Here is a 21,560-nt window from a genome sequence, read left to right on the forward strand (position 1 = left end):
GAGTCTGAGTGAACTCTGGGAGTTGGTGGTGGACAGGGAGGCCTGGCATGCTGCAGTTCATGGGGTGGCAAAGAGTCGGACACGACTGAGCGACTGAACTGAACTGAACTGAAAGGCTCCATTCTTATGACCTAAGCACCTCCCAAAGTCTCCATTTCCTAACGCTATAATCATAGGGGTTAGGATTTCAGCATATGAATCTGGAGATAAAATCGATTCAAATGTTCAGTCGACAGCATTCACGTGTGCATTAGATAGCCAGCCCAGGGTCTGTCACCTGTACTGTACTGGTATGTGTCAGATCAGTGTGTTAAAAACGATGTCTGCTCTCGGATCTAGACTTAAATAGTGAGATGGGAATTGAAAGAGTAATGAATTAGGATGGCAGGATTGTTGGTGATGTTTCCAAATTTCCACTATTGGATTATAGTGTTTTGTGAAATAAGCATTTAAAATATATAGTTATTAAACAGGATAGCAGCTCCTTTTAAACAGTCTTAATTGTCATGTGTAGGTTAGTTTTGTCTCTCTGATTTTATTGTCATCAGCCCCCTACCCCGGGGTAGGGGGTGGATTTCTTCTACTCTCTTGTATTCCTACGGCTTTCAACGCATTGCTTAACATGGTGTATGTACTTGTTGATTTTAATGTATGTGTGTTTGCATATATGCACAGCAACTGGGTAGAGGACGTGGGTGTGTGATGACAGTGTGCATTCCTTCTCATCTTTTTTCCCTTGAGTAGCTGAAGCCTGGATGCTTTCCAGCTCGGGGGAGGAGGCGGAACTGCTGACCCTTTAACAAGTTGTCCCTCACTGAACAGGTGTCTCCCCCGCCTCTCGGAAAAGAGGGATGGTTGGATACTTAGTGACATCAGAGATCGACCAATGAGAAGTCAGGCTTCGGCAGACGAGCCAATGGGCGGTCGGGGGCGGGCCCGGTTTCCTGGGAGCCCGGCGCGCCAGGCTGGTCCTCCGGCCGCAGCGAAGTCTCCGCCGCTCACGCTGCCAGCCGCAGCTCCCGCGACTCCCGGCGGCTCCAGTGGCGGCGCCTTTCCCTTGCCCGCGCTTCTCCCGGACGCACGGCGCGGGCACCTCCCGCCGCGGCGCAGTGCCCCCGCCGCTTAGGCTCCGGCGGTGGTGCAGCTCATGCCTCCCGGCGCGGAGCGCGCAGGTGGGCCGGCCGCCGTGTGGAGATAGGCCCCCGGGGGCAGCGGCGGCTGGACCATGGCCCGGAGACCCGGGGCGCCGGCCGCCTATGGGGAGGACTTCTCCTTCGTCAGCCCGCTGGTGAAATACCTGCTCTTCTTCTTCAACATGCTCTTCTGGGTGAGTCTTGGGGTTATAGGGGCATCTGGGCTGCAGGGCACTCGCTGGAGGGTTGAGTGGGCTGCCAGCGCTGAGGAGGGGTCGTTCCCGGATGCCCGGTTCAAGGCGAACGTGGTGAGCGGCACAGTCTAGTTTTCTGGAAAAATCGCACTTTGAGGTAATTTATCCTAGGCAGGGACATCCCCGTGGCGCCTTGACTGCAGAGGGTGTTGGGGTGGAGGGAATGCAAGAGATTCGGTAAAGCTTTATGGGTATTCTCTGGGCTTCGTATGAGGGTCTGTGTCAGTCTAAAAAGGTGGATTTGAGCGGGAGGAGCGGGTTTTCCTGTTGGCCCAAGCAGAAGCTTAATACATTCACGATTGGGGGATTTTTCAGGCCTGGGGGCTGGGAGGCCCTGCTGGCAAAGAAAAAAAGAGGAAGCGGGGAACCCAGACCTTTCCTCTCCCTTCCCTCAGAGAGAATGGGTTCAGGGGCTTTCGTCTCTTCCTTTTGCAGGCCTCTGCCGCCCTCCCTCCTCCTCTTCCCTCCAAAGGCTGAGAAAGGACAGGAATGGCCTCCAGGTGTGGGTGTTTTTCCCAGAACTCTCCCAAACTTTGCCCACCTTTCTCAGGACCAGGCTCCATCCTCTGGAGTTTGATATTATTTCGCTTCTTTAAGACCGGGGCAAGTCCAGGGGTCCTTTCAGAATCTTCTGATTGGAGCTGAAAAAGTAGAAAATGTCGGTCTGGGGCTGCCTCGATTCCCACCCCCAGTCTGCCTTCAATTGTTGACTTGAGTAACCTGGGCAATATGTTCACCTCTGTGGGCCTCAGTCTCCTCCTCCATAAAAATCAAACCCAGCATGATCAAGGATGCTGGAAATTCTCTGCTGGAGCTGAGAATGCAGCTGGGCCAGATGATGAAATGCTAGCTCAGTCCTGTTTCATGTCTCGAGAGTCCCTGAGCCTCTCTGGGTTTGAGAACATGGGGAGATCCATCTCCACCCCCGTCACATTCCCCAGTTTCTCTTCCAGCACCAACGACACCAGAGCTGCTGCTGCTCTAGGAGTCCATTACACTTGCCCACCTCTGCTTGAGACCTAAAGTTCAGACTTGCAGGAGGGAGGAGTCTACGTTTCCTAGGAGAAGGAGCAGACTAGGCAGCTAAGCCAGTTGCTGGAAAGGTTTCACGGGGGCCATGGTGTGAACAGACACAAAGTACATAAGTGCCAGCCTGTTGGGAAAAATGAGAGAAATCCCAGAGGGTGGCGATGACAGCTCACTCTCAGCCATTGTACTGGGAAAAACGAAGTTTGAACTCCTAACAAATTCTCAGTTCGGCAACTGGCAAAGAAAACAACTAGAAGACATCTTGTCTAGAGCTCTGCATTTTATATATAAGAAAGCCAAACCATAGAGATGTTCTTTTATCCTATGTCAAAAAGGGGGTTAGTGGGCTTGACCTGGTGATTTCTCTACTGAACCACAGGGGAAGTCCTTGGTTGCTGCTGTCGCTGGGGTGTTAGCAGTATTGGTAGTTAACTAGTCAACGCCAGTTTCAGCTGGTGGCTAGGGAAGAAAATCTCACCACCACTCTGTCAGGCTGGGGGATGTCCTAAGGGGAAGCCCCACACCTAAGGGCAAATTCCAGAGAACCCTCTTACATGCCCACTGAGTATGCCAGGCCAATGACACGCCATCTTTAGAGTCAGCACTAGCATCCCAGGGAACTCAGGTCCTTGTTCTAACTTCCTCTGTCAATCATGACTTTGCATGCAACTCCGTTGCAGCCTTCGGCGCTTCACTCTTATCTGTGCACCCTAGCAACAACAGCTGGGTGCATCTGTTACACTTGCCTTCACGGTCATTTTCCTGGACTTCCCCCACTCTATCCCTTTTACCAGATAAGTGACTTTGGGAGGTCACAGAAAGGGAGAGAGTTTGGCTCCATAGACCCGTTTTTCTTGGTTCCAATGCTTCATTCAAGGTCAGAGGACCTGGCTAACCAAGCTGGAAGCATCCCAAATTAGAGAAGCCCCCCTTCTTGGCCCTATTTGAGACTCATAAAAAGTCAGAGGCACTAGAAATAGCACACCGAAGGACAAGAGGCCCAATTTCTTTTTGGCACCAACTTACTGTGTGACCCCAAGCCAATATATGTGTGTCTCTGTCCTTAAGCTTTCTCCTCTAAAGGAGAAATTTTTTTCTGCCTCTGAACTATTTAAAGAGGAATGTCACTCTGGGGACTGTTTTCTTTCTTCAAGACCTGGGGCTAGCTCTAAGGATGCACCTTTCTTGTGTCCTGGGACCCTTGGGACATCGACCTTTGCAGGGGACAGTATTTTTTTTGCATTACTGAATGCCACTTCTCCCCCAGGTCTGGACTCATAGAGTTAATCCCACATATGGTCAGCAGGAGATGAAGAGCTGTTTCCCCAGATCAGGGGTCATTTTTCTTCCCATCCCCCTTTAGGGACTGATTATGGTGATTTCTTTCTTTAGGTTTCTCCACCATCTTAATCGGAGAAGGCAATGGCATCCTACTCCAGTACTCTTGCCTGGCAAATCCCATGGACAGAGGAGCCTGGTGGGCTGCAGTTCATGGGGTCGCTAAGAGTCAGACACGACTGAGCGACTTCCCTTTCACTTTTCACTTTCATGCATTGGAGAAGGAAATGGCAACCCACTCCAGTGTTCTTGCCTGGAGAATCCCAGGGACGGGGGAGCCTGATGGGCTGCCGTCTGTGGGGTCGCACAGAGTTGGACACGACTGAAGTGACTTAGCAGCAACCATCTTAATCAAATTCCCCTTTCCTACTCAGGAGGCACCCATGGTTGGGATTGTCAGCCAACTCCTATTCCAGGGAGAGTGTATGTTCTGGCCAGGCGCCGGGGAGGTGTGGATGGATGGTGTTTGCATCTGTGCCTGGGTCACATTGGGAAGGCATCGCCTGGCCTCATATGCAGTGGTGATAGTGGTGACCGTGGTGGCAGTGGTTAGCCGTGCTACTTCTCTAGGAGCCCTGACCCTTGGGGCATTTGGAGTCTGACTCAGAAGGCTCCTGGCTCCTATGGGACCAAGACCTGTTCCTTCTGTTCATGCTTCAAATCTCAATTCCTCTTTTGCCTAGGAGTTCTAGTTTTCTTCCCAGAATTGTGCAACTGGGTTACTGATTGTTAGGATTCCATGGCTTGGAGAATTGCCCCAGGATCACAGAAGTTATAGTTTAGTCTTTCCGTTTAGAAGTAGCTGACTTTCCTTACCTCCTTGTATTAGACAGCTCTGTGCAGAGGGAATGAGGGCTTTTCTAGTGGCTCAGTTGGTAAAGAATCCGCCTGCGGTGCAGGAGACTGCTTGCAATATAGGAGACCCTGGTTTGATCTCTGGGTCAGGAAGATCCCCTGGAGAAGGAAATGGCAACCCACTCCAGTATTCTTGCCTGGAGAATCCCATGGACAGAGGAGCCTGGTGAGCTACAGTCCATAGGGTCACAAAGAGTTGGACATGACTGAACACAACCTTCTGTCTGTCCGTGCAAAGGGAAGACAGTGGGCTGATACACCACGCTTTGTCAGCTTGGGCATACGTTGGCAGGAGCATTTTCATTGCTGCCCACAGCAACCATCTCCCTCCTTGCTGATCCTTTTCCCACCCAGGGCAGCAGTTGGCGTAACTTCTGAGTCAGGCAAAGCCTAGAAGCTCAGCTCTCCTGCCTCTGTGTCTCAGCTGAGCCTTCCTTAGAGGCGATGCCTCAGGACTCCCCCTGCCCCGGCACCTTGTGCATGTTTTGATCGTCAGATCTTTTTTTTTTTAACCTGTGCCCCAATTATGCATTTCTTTATGTCTTCCCCTCTAGGCTCCTGAGGGTAGAGACTGGCTTATTTACTTCTGGATTCTCAGCGCCCAAGCTATGTTTGGCAGAGAGTGGGTACTTATTGAATGTTTATTGAGTGGTGAACGAGGGATCAGAGCCTATGGGGTGGAATCAGGATGCCCTTCCTCCCTTCTTATGGACACTAGTCTGTCAGGATGCAGCACAACCTTAAGTCCTCAAGCATCCTTAATTCTTAATTAGGGTTGCATCCTGTGTTCTCTTCTGCAGTGGGTCTGGCACCCTTCCCTCAAGCCGGGTTAGAAAAAATGGCAGCCATGCCCTCCATCATCTCCCTCAGGGCCATGCCTGATTACTGCCCATAGCACACATGGACCCATCCAGGTCTTCCCTGGGCTGATCCAGGGTTCTGATGAGGTATCTCCTTCAAGAAATTCACCTTCCCGCCTACTTCCACTGTATTGGAATCCCTAGGGGATTCAGAATGCTCCCCCCAAACCACCTTCAGCACTATCTGTTGTAGTCTGGCTCAGAAGCCACAAGGAAATGATCAGGCATTGAGCCTGGCAAAAGCCCCTCCTGAGTGCCCGGGTCCCTTCCTGCCCACGCCACCCCCACCTTTACCACCATGCAAGCGTGGGCACACAAACACACACACACATACACAACTACCTACACATGTTAGGAGATAGAGCCCATTTCCTCCCCCATATTTTCCCTCCTTTCCCTATAGACTAGGCAGGCTGCAATAAACAAATTATCACATTATTTTTTATAAAACAACACCACCACCACCAAGAATGAAGACAGAACCACACTCTTTGTTGTCAGGTCACACACATGCCTTCTTAACTCCCTAAATAGCTCTGTTTGCCTTGTACCAAGTAGAAAATCATAGACTTCAAGCAGCTTTTAAAAAGGATAAAAGAGAAGCATCTCTTAGAGTTTCGGTAGCAAGCTATGTGTCAGGCTGGCGACTCCAGGCTGTGAGTCTGAGTGTTTATACCACTATGAGCCCTTGTGAACTTCCCTTCCTCGTTTATAACCTTGGAAAACCAAAACCAGCCGTGGCCTAAAAGGAGCTAAAGAGTTGGCCCAGACGTTGGAGAGGAAAGAGCTCTGTGGACTCCACTCCAGCCGAGGAAAGAGCCCTAGGGACTCCACTCCAGCTGGACAATTCCATCCTATCCAGCGGGAGAGAGCCAGTCAGTCAGTCCCACATGCAGAGTTTCCACCTTAGAAATCCCAGAACAGTGGTGCCAGGATGGCTGCTGAAGGACTGGTGTGTGCAGATCCCAGGTAGTGAGAGAGGGGGCCCTGCTTTAGGGCTCACAAGCTATGATTTTTTTTACTTCATCCAGAAATAAGGACAGAAAGGACTGAGAAGTGGGAGGTGCAGACCCCTCCCTCCCAACATCCTTCTGGCAGTGGGTGGAGGGGACAGTGGTTTGAGCCCCATGCAGGGAATCACTCTACTCCCAGCTGTCTCCCACTGCCACCATCAAGAAAAGAGGGGGAAAGATTCATTCCAAAGAAAAGGTGAGACAGATCCACCCAGTTCATGCAGACTAGGCTTTCTATTTTAATTTTTAAAAATTTTTTCAAGATTTTATGTGGGCCATTTTTTACTAATAAAAGTCTTTACTGAATTTGTTACATTATAATATCTGTTTTATGTTTTGGTTTTTTGGCCATGAGACATGTGGGATCTTAGCTCCCTGACCAGGGATTGAACCCACGCCCCTTGCATTGGAAGGCAAAGTCTTAACCACTGGACCACCAGGGAAGCCCCTAGATTGGACTTTAGAATGTGGAAGGTGGACAGGCCAGGCTTCCTCTCGGGGGCTGGTGGGCCCTAGTGGTGATGCCCCATTGGCCCCTTTCAGGCATGGCTCCAGCACTTCCCTCTGGGTCCTACAGGGCCCTCCTGATGCTATTTTACTTCCCCGGCCTGAGCCCCGCCGTTCGGAGATTACCAGCTGCTCACGCAAGACAACTGCAGGCAGCTCCTTCCCACCTCACACGAGGCCCTGAAGTGAACGCACACGCCCTGGAGCTGCTGTGAGGCAAAGCGGGAGGCAGCCATGTGACCAAGGTCATGAGGCTCTGGAGCCATATGGACATACCTTCCAGTCCCACTTTAGCCACTCACTAACTGAGTAAATTCTCCCAACATCAATTCTATAAACTGGAGATCCGACCACCCTCTTGGGCTTGTGGTCATAGTGTGTATACAGCGCTTAGTCCAGTGCCTGGCCCTTTAGCCCTCGAAGAAAGGTAGCTATTACCATCGTTGTTAGGATTGGCTCGTCAAGGTCACCTATTGGGGAAGGACTTGGAGAGCTAGGATGAGTGCTCCTCCTGACAAGTGACAGGTGTGTGGGGACTCAGCCTAGGCCAGGGCCAACCTTAAACCTGACTTCCTTCAGCCTCAGATGCCCCTGCTCACATTCCTGCTGTTAGCCAGAAGGTGATGATGATTAATGGTGTTGTTATATTTTAAAGTTTACAGAGATGTTTCCTATATATCATAGGAACAGAGATTCCACTGTTGTCCGAGGACCTTCCCCAGGTCCACTTCTCAGAGCTTTTCACATTGCATTGGTTTTAATCCAATGGAAACAGACTCAAGAGCTAATCTGCCTGTAATTATGGACATTCGAGCCAGTAGCTCTCTTGTCCAGGACCTTACCTGGGGGCCCTTCCCACTTGGTGCTGATGGCTGTGAATTAGTGTGCCAGGGGCTGGAATAAGGGTTTTCCTCACAAACATCAGTTCATGACTGTCTTTTCCTGATTTACAGGGGGGAAAAAAAGGTCAAATAATGGAGTGACTTTTCTCTGTTTTCAGTTATCTCCCATCTTCTCTCCAAGACCACAGCTGCTTATCTGCCGTCAAGGGCACAGGGAAGAGGACACGTTAGCAGCAAGCCTTCTGGAAAACTAGGAAACTATTTAGAGTATTGCCATACTATTTTATGAGACGCTGAGACATGTGGCTAACAATCAAATCATCTGTTAGTAAAATTGTTCCTTATTTCTAGGGTAGAAATTAGTATGTCGTTTCCTCTCGTGACATATTGAGAAGGACACATTATCTATGTTAATACTCCTGTCAAAAATACATCATCTGGATCAGATTGGGAAGAAACAATCCAACATCCAAACTGAGGGATGTTAATCCAAACCACTGGCCTGGACTTATAAAAAAAAAAAAAAAGTCAGTATCAAAAGGAAAAATATCAGAACATGCATTGGCAATGATGTGGAAAAATTGGAATCCCGTACATTGCGGGTGGGAATGTGAAATGGTGCAGCTACTGTGGAAAAAGCTTGGTAGCACCTCAAAAAATTAAATATAGAATTACCCTACGACCTGGCAATTCCACTCCAGGGTCTATACCCAAGAGACAGCAAACAGGAAGTACTCAAACAAAAACTTGTACATGGATATTCATGGCAACACTATTCACAGTAGCCCAAAGGTGGAAACAATCCACATGTCCATCAGCAGATGAATGGAAAAACCAATTGGGTTCTATCCATCCAGTGGGATATTACTAGGCCTTAAAAGGTAATGAAGTCCTGATACATGCTACAACACTGATGAACCTTGGAAAGGTTAGAAGATTGACACCAAGAGCCACATATTATATGATTCCATTTATAGAAAATGTGCAGAATAGGCAAAACCATAGAGACATCAGGTCTGTGGTTGCCAAGGGTTGGAGGAGTGGAGGGAGTTGGGAGTGACCATTTAATGGGTACAGGAATTGTATTTGGGGTGAAGAAACTGTCCTGGAGCCTGATAATGGTGGTGGTTGCCCAGCAATATGAATGTACTTATGGCCACTGAACTGCACCCTTTAAAATGGTTAATTTCGTGGTGTATGTACTTTACCACAATTTTTTTAAAGTCAGTGTTTTGAGAAACCAAATACAAAGAAAAGAAAAAAAGCTGTGAAACTGTTCCAAGCTAAAGGAGACTTGATGCATGGATCACTAACTACATGATTGTTGACTGGAAGCTGAATCAGGAAAAAAGGAGGGGAATGCAGTTATAAAGGACATTATTGGGATAATTGGGCAAAGTTAAATATGAATATAAAGTAGATAGCAGTAGTACCATATTAAAGCTTCAAAAAGAATCTAATATGTCAAGATTGCATTCGGTATACCAAGAGAGCACTGTAGCTTCTCAGTGTCCTGTCACCTGAACATTTTTAAATTCTACTGCCATTTTTTGGTGTAAGGAGAAAACACCCTGATAAAGGTTGTAAAACTGTAAGCAAGTGAATCCCAGTTTAAGAAAATATGATATTACAAACTGTGGATTTACACGACTAACAAATTGAGGGTGACTTTTTTTAAAAAATAGATTTCATTTTTTAGAACAGTGTTAGTTTTACAGGAACTTTGAGAAGATGGTACAGAGAGTTCCCATATACCCCACATCCAGTGTCTCTTGTTTATTAACATCTTACATGAGTATGATGCTGCTTCCCAGGTGGCACAGTGGTAAAGGATCTGCCTGCCAACACAGGAGACTCAAGAGACACAGGTTCGATCCCTGGGTCAGGAAGATCTCCTGGAGTAGGAAATGACAACCCATTCCAGTGTTCTTGCCTAGAAAATTCCATGGACAGAGGAACCTGGTCAGCTACAGTCCATGGGGTTGGTCTCAAAGAGTCAGACACAATTGAGCACGCACAGGAAAAATCTGGAATGAACTTTTCAGCCAACCTGAAACATTTATTACATTAAGTTCCATGCTTTATTCAGCTTCCCTTAGTTTTTACTTAATGCCCTTTTTGTGTTCTAGGATCCCATCCAGGATACCAAATTTCATTTAGTTGTTATGTCTCCTTAGGTTTTTGTTGGCTGTGGCAGTGTCTCAGAATTTCCTTGTTTTTGAAGCCTTTGACAGTTTGGAAGAGTACTGATCATCTTGTCCCTCTATTGGAACTTGACTGATGTTTTCTTATAATTATACTGGGGTTATGGGTTTGGGGAAGGAAGACCACGGAAGGGAAGTGCCATTTCACATAATCTCACATATCAATGACCTGTGCGGATGTTGACGTCGATCACCTGGCTGAGGGAGCCAGGCTTCTCCACTGTAAAGTCAGTCTTTTCCCCACCCTTTTGCAGTCTGTTCTCTTCGGAAAGAAGTTACTGTGTGCAGCCCACACTTGGAAGTGGGGAATTGTGTCCCACCTCCCTGACACTGCAGTGAGTGGTAGTCGCTCAGTCATATCTGACTGTGTGGCCCCGTGGACTGCAGCCCGCCAGGCTCCTCTGTCCATGGGATTTCCCAGGCAAGGATACTGGAGTGGGTTGCCATGACCTTCTCCAGACACTGCAGTACCTCCGTAAAATATTTGGAATTCTGTGTGAGAGATTTGTCTTTGCTCTCCCATTTATTAAGTCATTTATATCAGTATAGACTCATGGATATTTATATTTGGGGTAACAATTCCATACTCTCTTGATATCTCTTTGGCATGGCCACACCAATGTGGGGTTTTGTTTTTTTATTTTTGAGCGTTTCCTTACCTTCTGGCACCACAAGATGCTCCAGACTTACCTATTTCCTGCCCCAGTCCTAGGATCAGCCATTTCTCCAAGGAGCCCAGCGGATGGCTATTTTCATTATAAGGTGGTGACTCACCTTACATAAGGATAAAGGTACTGGTGCGGGCAAATTATTTTATATAATTTGATGGACAACTCTTCAGGAACATGCCTTTGGCTGGACTCAGCTATTTTAAAAACTGTGTCTAGCGTTTGAAAGTTTCCAGTGAGGCTTCATTCTAGCCAGAATATGAAAAGCTATTCTAGGAAGAGAAGTGTCTTTATCTCCGTTCTCATCATGAAAGGAGGTCACTGGTGATATTGTGGGATGTCACAAGGATTCTGCAGCAAAGACTGATATGGTGTAGACGGTCCCCAACTGAGATTGGAAATGAGGTTTAGTCCAGATGTTGTCACTGCACCCATGTGCACTTGGTCAAATATCACTTTGCTCTTTTGGCCTCATCTATTAAAAAAAAAAGTGAGTGGTCGGGCTCATTCCTAAGTTTCTATTCAGCTCTCAAATGCTAAGCTAATAACAGCAGTACTCACTTTGGAATGGCAGCAGCTCTGAGGAATTCAGGGTGGGAGATGTGGTCGGGAATAGAAGTGTGAAAGAGCAAGCTGTGACTCCAGGATAAAGGAGCAGATCAATGACAGAAATGCAGAATTTCAGAGGTAGCTAGTGAGCTTCCAAGTAAGCAGGATCATTAATGATATTAAATATTCATGATCATATTAATGTCTTAACTTTATTTTTCACATAACCAGCACCTGCTGCTCTAGATCCCTGGTGAGTGTGCTTGAGGCTGGTGGGTCTTGAACTTGGCTGCATGTTGGAATCACTTGGAATGCATTCAGGAACACTGTGACCTGGGTTCCAATGCCAGAGATTCTGACATACTTGGTTTGGGGTGTAGCCTAGGCATCAGGAATTTCGAAGTTCTCTACAGGCCCCCCCATTTTAATGGCAGCCAACATCAAAAAGCACTGCCTTAGGCTGTAGACGCTCTTGCCCCCTCCCACATAACAGATGTGTCTCCTTAAGGGCAGGGACCACATCTTGCTCATCTTTGCAGTCTTCAGAGTATCTCCTACATAACAGCTGATGAATTGGATTTGGAGAGTGTATTTGTTTCCTATTACTGTTGTTAACAAATTGCCACAAACTGAATGGTTTAATATAACACAAATTAGTTTTCTTATAGTTCTGGAGGTCAGAAGTCCAAAACAGGTCTCATTGAGCTGAAATCAAGACGTCAGCAAGCATGATTCCCTCTGGAGGCTTTAAGGAAGAATCTAGTTCCTTGCCTTCTCCAGCTTGTAGAGGCTGTTCATGGTCCTCAGCTTACAGCACACACTTCAGGCCCTGCTTCCGTTCTCATACACATCTCCTCCTCTACTCTGACCCTCTTGCCTCCTTCTTATAAGGTCCCTTGTGATTATATTGGGCCAACTGGGATAATCTCCCCATCATAAGGTCCTTACGCAAATCACATTTACACAGCCCCACCAGCCATGTAAGGTAACGTTTTCACGGGTTCTGGGAATTAAGACAGGATATCTCTGGGGGGGACACTGTTCTACCTACCGCAGATAGAGACAGAACAGCTGCTATAATTACAAGCCCACCCATGGAATGAACTTACCCTGGGACACATGGCATCTCTTTACTTTCCCTTTCTTGTTTTAGCTGTGTGGGGATTTAATCAGAGACTGTCTGTGAAAAGTTATACATGTGAAAATTTAACATGTGAAGAAACAGCGAGGAGCCTGTTTAAATAAAGAGCAGATACATATTTTTAAATGACTCAGTAAAGTGATGTTCAGAACCAGAATTGGCTGTGGTGAGTTTTAAAGGGCAGACAGAGATGCCTGATCGCTCTGGCAAAGGGCTTATGTCTCTGGGCCGGCGGGATGACTGGGATCTCTGTTGTGGGTTTTCCTCACCTCCCACCCACTGCCCCTTGCTCCCTGAGCCTGGCTGTGCTGTGGGACAAGAAGCCAGCTGGCACCTCCAGCCCCTCCCACAGCTCTCTGCAAGCAGCTCCCTCGCTCCTGGACACACAGTGTGAGGGCCAGCACATAACGCATGGGGCCCCGAGGCAGAGGTGATGTCAAACGACTGGGGACCAAGGAGAAGGGTCCTAAAAGACATGGTTTTAGACAAGGTTTTCCCATTTCCTGCTGAATGCACTAGCTGGTAGAGTTCGCTAAAGAAAATCTCTCTCTCCTGAGGACTAGTCTGACCTGTTGTCCTGCAATAGGGGCTCAATTCCCTTCTCCCACCAAAGCCCCAAGATGTTTATTCCCAACTGGTCTCTGTCTTGTAGGACAGCGGAGTCCAGCCAGCCCTGTCATTCCCCACTGAACTGGTCAAGTTCCTGCTGAGAACTCCCTCCAGCCAGAGCGTGGCCCCAGCTATTGCCATGGTGACAGCCAGCTGCTACTTAGCACCAGCTTGGGAACAGGGCACAAAGGAAGGGTGTGCACACGGGATCACCCTGCACTCCTGGAAGCCTGCAGCAAGGGCCCCTTTAGGGAGCCCTGGTGGTCTTTGATGAGTTTGTTTTCTCAGAGAGAAGCCAGGAAGTTTGAAAGGTCTAAACTTCTCTGTTTCCACACCCTGGAATCAGACTTTATAAAGTTTCCTTTGTAAGGTAGTTCTGCTATTTTACACCAACGCATTCATGTGCAAGCATTCTTTCATTCTGGTTGCACTTTCATTCTTACATTTGACACCACATTGACCTCCAAGAGGGTTAGAGATCTGGGAGCATCTACTCAGGCCTGCTTCAGCTTGAAGACCTTCCCTTTGAAGTAGCTGGATTCAAATTCAGAACTTCACAGTTTCTATGTGACCCTGGGCAAGTTAAATTCTTTTATTTCATCTTCACAGTAATCTTATTAGATATAGTTGTTTTAAATTCCCATCTTCAGGGACTTCCCTGATGGTCCAGTGGTTAAGAATCCACCTGCCAATGTAGAGGACATGGGTTTGATCCCTGGTCCAGGAATATTCCACATGCTTTGGGGCAACTAAGCCTATATGCCACAACTACTTAGCCTTCGCTCTAGAGCCTGAGAGCCGCAACTACTGAGCCTGTGCGCCTAGAGCCTGTGCTGTGCAACAGAAAAGCCACTGCAGTGAGAAGCCCGAGCACCACAACAAAGAGTAGCCTCCGCTCACTGCAGCTAGAGAAAAGCCCACACAGCAACAAAGACCCAACACAGCCAAAAAGAACAACGACATCAAAAAACAAATTCCCAGATACAGAAACTGAAGTTCAGAGAGTTGTCCAGAGTGGGCTCAGATTCACCTCACTCTGAAGCCCATGTTCCTAACTGCTGTTCTGTATTAACCTTGCATTGCCTTAACTTCCTCATCTGTAAGATGGGGAGAATAGCTGCCTCACCAGATAACTCTGTTGTGAGAGTTATATGTGATCATCCTGATACAGGCTTTTCATGGAGGTAATGCCCTGCTGGATTCTATCAACAGTATCACTGGGGAGGAAAAAGATGCTCATTTCTGGTCCAGGAAGAGTCGTCATCCTCCTGTCCTCCAAGGTTACTCATGGCTCTCAGGGCTCCCTGGCTTCCTAAACCTCAGAGTGTGGCTTCTTCCCTGTCTCCACAGGTGATTTCCATGGTGATGGTGGCTGTGGGCATCTACGCTCGGCTGATGAAGCATGCAGGTGAGCTACAGTTCCTGTCCATCTCCCCATGACTCTCGGCTGCCCCTTTCTCCTCTGCCTCTTTCAGCCCTGGCCCTTCAGCCCTCCTCCTCACAGAAGCTATGGAGCTATAGGGGGCAGCCACCCTCTAGCCAAATCCTGGTGGCTTACTCTGCTGGCCACCCAAGCCAGTTCTCCTGGATTTCCCCAAGCTCCCACGAATCTTCTGAGATCTGCCTGCAATTTAGGCTTAGGGCATATCTAGGGAAGAAGGTAGGCTTCTGGGTGCAAAGACTAACCAGAGGCTTCAGCCCTCCCTTCACTATGTTCCAGAGAAACTCAACCTCCATTCCTATTCCTCTACACGAAGTCTCCAGGAAACAGAATGTGCAAAAGCCAGCAAGCCTAATGCCATTCTAATTCTTTTCTGGGGCAAAAGTGGTTCCTCCTCTCTCAAGCCTGGGAATAAAGGCTCTTACTTTGTTAGTTCCTCAAATTAAAGGCCACAGACTGTTCTGGGCCCTTGGTGTTCTCCCTGTGGGAGAGCAGTACTGCTCCCTGTAACCTTTACCTAGCCACACTGGAGAGTCCCCCACCAGGGGAGGAGGATAGTTCTGGGGGCACCCCACCCCACTCCTGGCACCCTGCTCAGTGGGCACCAGCTCAGACTGAGAGCCCCCCCCCCCCCAGAGGCGGCGCTGGCCTGCCTGGCTGTGGACCCGGCCATCCTGCTGATCGTGGTGGGCATCCTCATGTTCCTGCTCACCTTCTGCGGCTGCATCGGATCTCTCCGCGAGAACATCTGCCTCCTGCAGACGGTGAGTGGTCAGGGGCGACCCCCTGGGAAGGCCTGGGCCCCTCCTCCCTGTGCTTCTTCCTGAAACCCTTCAGTTTGTTTTGTCCCTTGCTGACCCCTGGTCTGTGCTGGCCACTCCTCCCTGTGGAGTTCAGCCCAGGTAACCCAGCAAGGGCGAGCACCCCCAGGACAGCGTCCCAGAGGCAGCTGGGGTGTGGGGTGGGGGTGTCCGGGAGAAGTGGCCTGTGGGGTGGGGGGTGTCCGGGAGAAGTGGCCTGTGGCCCCCAGGCGTCCCTGTGGCCCTGGGAAACCCCTGCCCAGCACGGTAACAGACTGCCTCCTCTTGCCATGCTCTCCCACAGTTCTCTCTCTGTCTCACCATCGTGTTCCTGCTACAGCTGGCAGCTGGCGTCCTGGGCTTCGTCTTCTCAGACAAGGTAACTCGGAGTCACAGGCCTACTCAGATGTGAACCAGAGGAAGGAAGGGAAGGTTCCTGCCTGTGCTCAGCCTGACTAATTAACCACAGTGGTCCTTCCCCTGAGGAGCATTAGCCTTTGAAAGATTGTCCTTAGGGATGAATGGATGCCCTTTAAAGTCACCATATTTAAAGAGGATTTCAAGATTGTAAGGTGTTTTCCTCTGACAGTCTGAGAGGCCAACAGGGAAATAAATTCTATGAACCCAAAGTTAAAATAGTCTGCAAACTTTAATGGCAAATGATTGAGTAAAATTCAGTTATCAAGTGGGTCACAGACAACATGAAGAGCCTTTTATTTCTTTAAAAAATTATTTATTGGGATAAACAAACGTAAGAAATGGGGGAAGTAAACAAGACTTTGAACAGCTCTCACCATATCTGGAAGTGGTCTGCCATTCAGTGGCAGCCCTTTTAATTAAAAACCAGAATTTCTTTCCAAAAGGGCAGATGATTGCCAGGGGCAAGTATAGGACTATGGATAAGAAATTTTGAGAAAAGTAATGAAGCAGGAAGGAAGACAGCATGCTTAAACTATGAAATTGAGAGCCACTGAGTCAATTCAGAGTGTTCTAGTAAAATCCTAAAAATGATAACAGAGTAAAGATCTGTACTCAAAAACATTGGAGAAGACTTTTGAGGGTCCCTTGGACTTCAAGGAGATCCAACCAGTCCATCCTAAAGGAGATCAGTCCTGGGTGTTCATTGGAAGGAATGATGTTGAAGCTGAAACTCCAATACTTTGGCCACCTGATGTGAAGAGCTGACTCATTTGAAAAGATCCTGATGCTGGGAAAGATTGAGGGCAGGAGGAGAAGGGGACAACAAAGGATAAGATGGTTGGATGGCATCACCGACTTAATGGACATGAGTTTGGGTAAACTCTGGGAGCTGGTGATGGACAGGGAGGCCTGGCGTGCTGTGGTCCATGAGATCGCAAAGAGTTGGACACGACTGAGCGACTGAACTGAACTGAAAGAGATGCAATTCTCTTATGTCCACTAGAGGTCAGTGTCTTAGCTCAGTAAGTCCTTTCTACTAAAAAACAATCCACCCCCTCAACACACACAAACTAGTTTCACTGCTTTACATCAGTCAAGTATTTTGTGTAATAGTACTCAGAAATAGATAAATATTGGCTTATCTTGAAATGCGGCTCTGAGACATGGCAACAGCAGATCAGCATTTTTCTTGCCCACAGGTACCAGGGAGCCCAGGGATGCATGGGCTTCGGAACTGGCCCTCTTCCCTGCTAGGACTTGGTTCTGACTTCAAGGTTGACTTAAAGAAAGAAAGATGAGCACCGTCTATTGCTGTTTCTGCAGGGGAGCAGGTTAGGGGCTAGTCCTGTGTTCTGATTCCCTCTTCATGTTCCTGGCAGGTGCGGGGCAAAGTGAGTGAGATTATCAATAATGCCATCGTGCACTACCGAGATGACTTGGACCTTCAGAACCTCATAGATTTTGGCCAGAAGGAGGTACGGGTTGAGGAGGGGGGTGGTCATCTAGTGGTCTGGGAAGCTACGGGTAAACGTTAATGCTATCCCAAGAGACAACTCACCCTCAAGGTCTGTGGGCTTTTTCATTACCTGATAGGTAATGGATTCTGGGAAAGGGTTTGGCAAAAAAGCCACATATAGCTTTAAAAGTAATTTTACTGGCACAGAACAGTATATATAGTAATTTACCAATTGTGTAAAAGAGGAAAGAATATGCACTCATATTTACAAAAGGAATATGGAAGGATATAAAAGAAACCATTATAAGTGGTTACTCATGGGGGGGATCTGGCAGCTTTTTTTTAATATCACCAATTAGTTACATTTTTAAAATTGTGGTAAAATATACATAATATCAAATTTACCACTTTAAGTGTACAGATCTGTAGCACTAAGTACATTCACACTGTTGTATAGCCACCATCACTATCCATCTCCAAAACTTTCCTCCCAAACTGAAACTCCATACCCATTAAACACTAACTCTCCAATGCCCCACTCCTCCTAAAAACCACCATTCTATTTTCTGTCTCTGTGAAATTCTGTCTCAATGAATACTGTTTGTCCTTTTGTGACTGGCTTGTTTCGCTTAGCATGTCTTCAGCATTCATCTATGTTGTGGGTTGTGCCAAAATTTCCTTTATAAGGCTGAATAATATTCCATCATATGTATATATCACATTTTGTTAATCCATTTGTCTTTTGGTGCACACTTTGGGTCACTTCTGTATTTTGGCTCTTGTGAATAATGCTGCTGTGAGTCAGAAATTATATTTGAAACAAAAGTGCTTTTGAGACCAGTGCTGAGTTCCCCTTCACTTGGTGTAACACCCTTAACTTGGATCCTATTTGCTTTCATGGTGTAATTATGGGTCCACAACATTGAAAAGTCCCCTCCTGTGCTTTCTCTACATTAAGACAAATGTTTGTAGCACTGATCCTTTAATTATTTCAGCCAGTATTTTGGGAACATATCCTTTTGCCAGGCTCTATGCTTCCCTGGTGACTCAGTAGTAAAGAATCCGCCTGCCAATGCAGGAGACATGGGTTCGATCCCTGGGTCGGGAAGATCCCCTGAAGAAGGAAATGGCAACCCACTCTAGTATTCTTGCCTGGAAAATCCCATGGATGGATGAGCCTGGTGGGCTGCAGTCCATGGGGTCACAAAGAGTCGGACACAACTTAGCAACTAAACAGCAAATGCTATGCAAGAGTGCAAAACCAGAAACTGCCCTCAAGGAGCTTATAGTTGAGTGTGTAAAACAAAATATATACACAAGAAGTTACAAAAAACATATAAAGTAATAGAAATTAAGAAAAGATAACTTCTTCAGGTGAAGGTCACTGAAAAGCTTGAGTTCAAAGTTTCAAGGCTGTGTTTAAACACAACTTGAACTTACAAGTAGAAGCTTGCCATAGACTTCTGGTTGCTTTGAGAGTTCCCTGTGTCACCTCAGTGTAAGGGGTGGGGGATATTTAACCCCTGTGATGGGCTCTGTTGCAGTTCAGCTGCTGTGGAGGGATTTCCTACAAGGACTGGTCCCTGAACATGTATTTCAACTGTTCAGAAGACAACCCCAGCCGTGAGCGCTGTTCTGTGCCTTACTCCTGTTGCTTGCCTACCCCCAACCAGGTGAGCACACGTCCCGCCTCATTTCCTCCCACAGTGATCTGAGTTACTTTCTGATTAGAGCAGCTGCCATCGGGAATCTCCATCCCCAGCTCAGCCAGTCAGTCCTGCGGAAGAACGGTCAGATGTTTTTCTTCACTCCAGTCTGATGGCTTTGTCAATCTTTCACTTCTATAGCCCACTTGGCGGCCCAGAAGGCCCAGCTCTCTAAGGCAAGGAGAACTGAACTCAGACCGCCAGAGGAAGGGAAGTCTGCATTTAGCAACTTCCAACCTAGCATCCTCCACATATATTCTCTAACAATTTAGGAGTTTAGGAAGGGTGGGAGGCCCATCAGCTAGGGCCCCAGAGAAAAAGTTTTAGGAATGGGAGTCCCACTTGGCTTTTGAACTCTCTCCCCAGGCAGTGATCAACACCATGTGTGGCCAAGGTATGCAGGCCCTTGACTACCTGGAAGCTAGTAAAGTCATCTACACCAACGGCTGTATTGACAGATTGGTCAATTGGATACATAGCAACCTCTTCGTACTTGGTGGTGTGGCACTGGGCCTGGCCATCCCCCAGGTAACTTACCTTGTAAAACTGCGGTTCCACAATTCTGTAAAGACTCCTTTAGTTTGGGGGAGGGCACCTGGGACTCAGGCACTAACACTGCTGAAGGGCAGGTGCTGACTGCACTGGGAAGACTGTCAGAGAAAACAAGGCCAGACCTCACGGCTGAGGTCCCAATTCCTTCTTACCTTTTCCAGCTGGTGGGAATCCTGCTGTCCATGATCCTCGTGAGTCAGATCAAAGATCAGATCAAACTACAGCTCTACAATCAGCAGCACCGGGCGGACCCATGGTACTGAAGATCCGTCCTACACCTCCTCTGTAGGGCAGCAGGCGAGCCTCATCAACCGACGGCAGTGGTTACAGCTGCCGGCACCTAGCGGGAGATTGGATTCCAGCCCTGCAAACCACAGCCCAGCGGGAGGAAGCAAACTCCAGGCAGCAGAAGGCAGGGTGCACAGGTGGCTGTAGTCTGAGAAGGATGTGCCTCCTCTCCTCATCCCAGCTCTCAGCACTGTTATTTTGTATTCTCTCTAACCTCAATCATTTGGGTTTATGTTTTTGTTTTGTCTGAGACAGATGCTTGAGCAACAGCAGTTACACAGAGTTGTGGGGGCACTGGGCTTTTCACCGAGCCATGACAACTGACGGCCCTACTAGGGCTGCTACTGAGCTTGACCAACATACTTAGATTCTTACTGTTGCCAGCAAGCCCTGCCTGGAGTCCAGTTGGCATGATACCAGCTCCAGAAGGGACCGGGGTGGAGCAGGCAGTGAGCCTGGGGGTCGACTGGGGACAGCAGTCTGCATTGGGTAGGAGTGGAAGGCGATGTGTTTACTAACTGCCTGTCCTGCCACCCTCCCAGGTAGTCAGAGTGAGCTACATCCTGCCCCTCCCTCATTTCCATGGAAACGTGGCAGCAAGGGCAAGGGGTACAACAGCAACCAAATTCATCTCTTCTCCTTTCCCTTAAAAAATGTTTGGAACCATAGTCTATATTCTGCAGCCAGCAGAGGTGGGACTGAGCCATAGGCGCCCTTGAATCCCACCCTGTATGGCCCTCCCTGCCCAGTAAGTGGATTTTCTTTTTAAACATTGGCAGTGTGCAGAGAAAGAGAAGTTAACACCCGCCCACCACCGCCATTCCTCTGCAGCAGAGCTCAGTGTAAGCAGGGATCTTGCTGGGGCTGGGGGAGCCAGAAATGGCAATAAAAGTTTGTTGACCTGGACTAGGCTGGACTCGGTGAATTTTCCATTCTGGCAACTAGAAGTTGGGGGGGTGCGGTAGAAGGACCCAGCCGTAGCGGGGGTGGGGTGCGGGGGGAGAAGAGGGAGGCCTCCCTCCAGGAGGGGACGCGACAGTCTCCTAAACGCTACTGTACTTCGCCCGTCCCATCACCCACCCCGCCTCCCTCCAGCAGATGCGTTACTTCCCTTCCACAACTTCGTCCTCTCCGGTTTAAATTAGATGGAGAGATTCCCAATTCGGATATGGGAACAGCGTAATTTTATCCCCAAACACGACGTTAATTTTTTTTTCCGAACGAAAATAAATTAATTTGCTACCCAAAACTTTCCAGATGGGTTAGGTCGATAAATCCCAGTCCAGCCCTCTCGCTGGGAAGGGAGGGGCGGGGGAATGAGGAGCAAGAAGGCCATCTCTTCACTACCAGTCTAGACCCTCTAGCCCTCTCTTCCATCTTTATCTGAAGGAGCTGGGTACCGCGGCCCATCCGGCTTTAGGGAAAACCCAGGAAAAAAAAAAATCTTCCATCCGGGCGTGGGGTTTCCTCGCGCGGAGAGAAGCTTGCGAGCCAGGCGGGCAGGGAGGCCGGGCTGGAGCGTCGCGGGGCGGGGCCGGGGCGGGGCCGCGCGGCGCCGTGGGTGGTCCCCGCCCCCGCGGCGGCTAGGCGGGCGCCTCCGCCCCCCGACCTGGAGGAGAGTGTAGGGCTGCGCGGGAGGGCTTGGGGGTGGGGCTGCGTGACCCCACTACCCGGTGAGTGTCCCCTAAGTCTCCTCGCCACGCTCTGCGGTCGGGGGGCTCACGCTAGGGCCTTGGCCTGGCTGGGAAAGATGGGAGAAGCCGTCCCGCGCTGGGCAGCCTCGCGAGCTGTCTCCCCGCCCCCAGTTTCCCCTAAGCCAGCCTTCTGCTCCTGGAGGGCGCCTTTCCAGCCGCCGCCTGGGGCCCCAGCCAATGTTTAGCTCCAGCTAGTAACAG

General features: G+C 48.7%; 1 protein-coding gene across 1 annotated transcript; it reads left to right on the forward strand.

Annotated features, from left to right (window-relative positions):
- The first annotated feature begins 1,087 nt into the window (after positions 1-1,087).
- Positions 1,088-20,571, forward strand: TSPAN33 (tetraspanin 33). Its single transcript, XM_055590875.1, has 8 exons — positions 1,088-1,327; positions 14,353-14,410; positions 15,080-15,207; positions 15,548-15,622; positions 17,043-17,138; positions 18,664-18,792; positions 19,192-19,353; positions 19,539-20,571. The coding sequence occupies exons 1-8, from the start codon at positions 1,226-1,228 to the stop codon at positions 19,638-19,640; spliced, it is 852 nt and encodes a 283-aa protein (XP_055446850.1). The 5' UTR covers positions 1,088-1,225; the 3' UTR covers positions 19,641-20,571.
- The last annotated feature ends 989 nt before the right edge of the window (positions 20,572-21,560 follow it).

Source organism: Bubalus kerabau, chromosome 8 (assembly GCF_029407905.1).
Source record: "Bubalus kerabau isolate K-KA32 ecotype Philippines breed swamp buffalo chromosome 8, PCC_UOA_SB_1v2, whole genome shotgun sequence".
In the NCBI taxonomy this organism is placed as follows: Eukaryota; Metazoa; Chordata; class Mammalia; order Artiodactyla; family Bovidae; genus Bubalus; species Bubalus kerabau.

What these genes read in the sequence shown, in the direction of transcription:
- TSPAN33 (XM_055590875.1), top strand. Translation starts at nt 1,226, where the DNA reads ATGGCCCGGAGACCCGGGGCGCCGGCCGCCTATGGGGAGGACTTCTCC. An exon ending in GCTTCGTCTTCTCAGACAAG is followed by an intron (nt 15,623 to 17,042) that starts GTAACTCGGAGT and finishes TGTTCCTGGCAG; the next exon opens with GTGCGGGGCAAAGTGAGTGA. An exon ending in TAGATTTTGGCCAGAAGGAG is followed by an intron (nt 17,139 to 18,663) that starts GTACGGGTTGAG and finishes GCTCTGTTGCAG; the next exon opens with TTCAGCTGCTGTGGAGGGAT.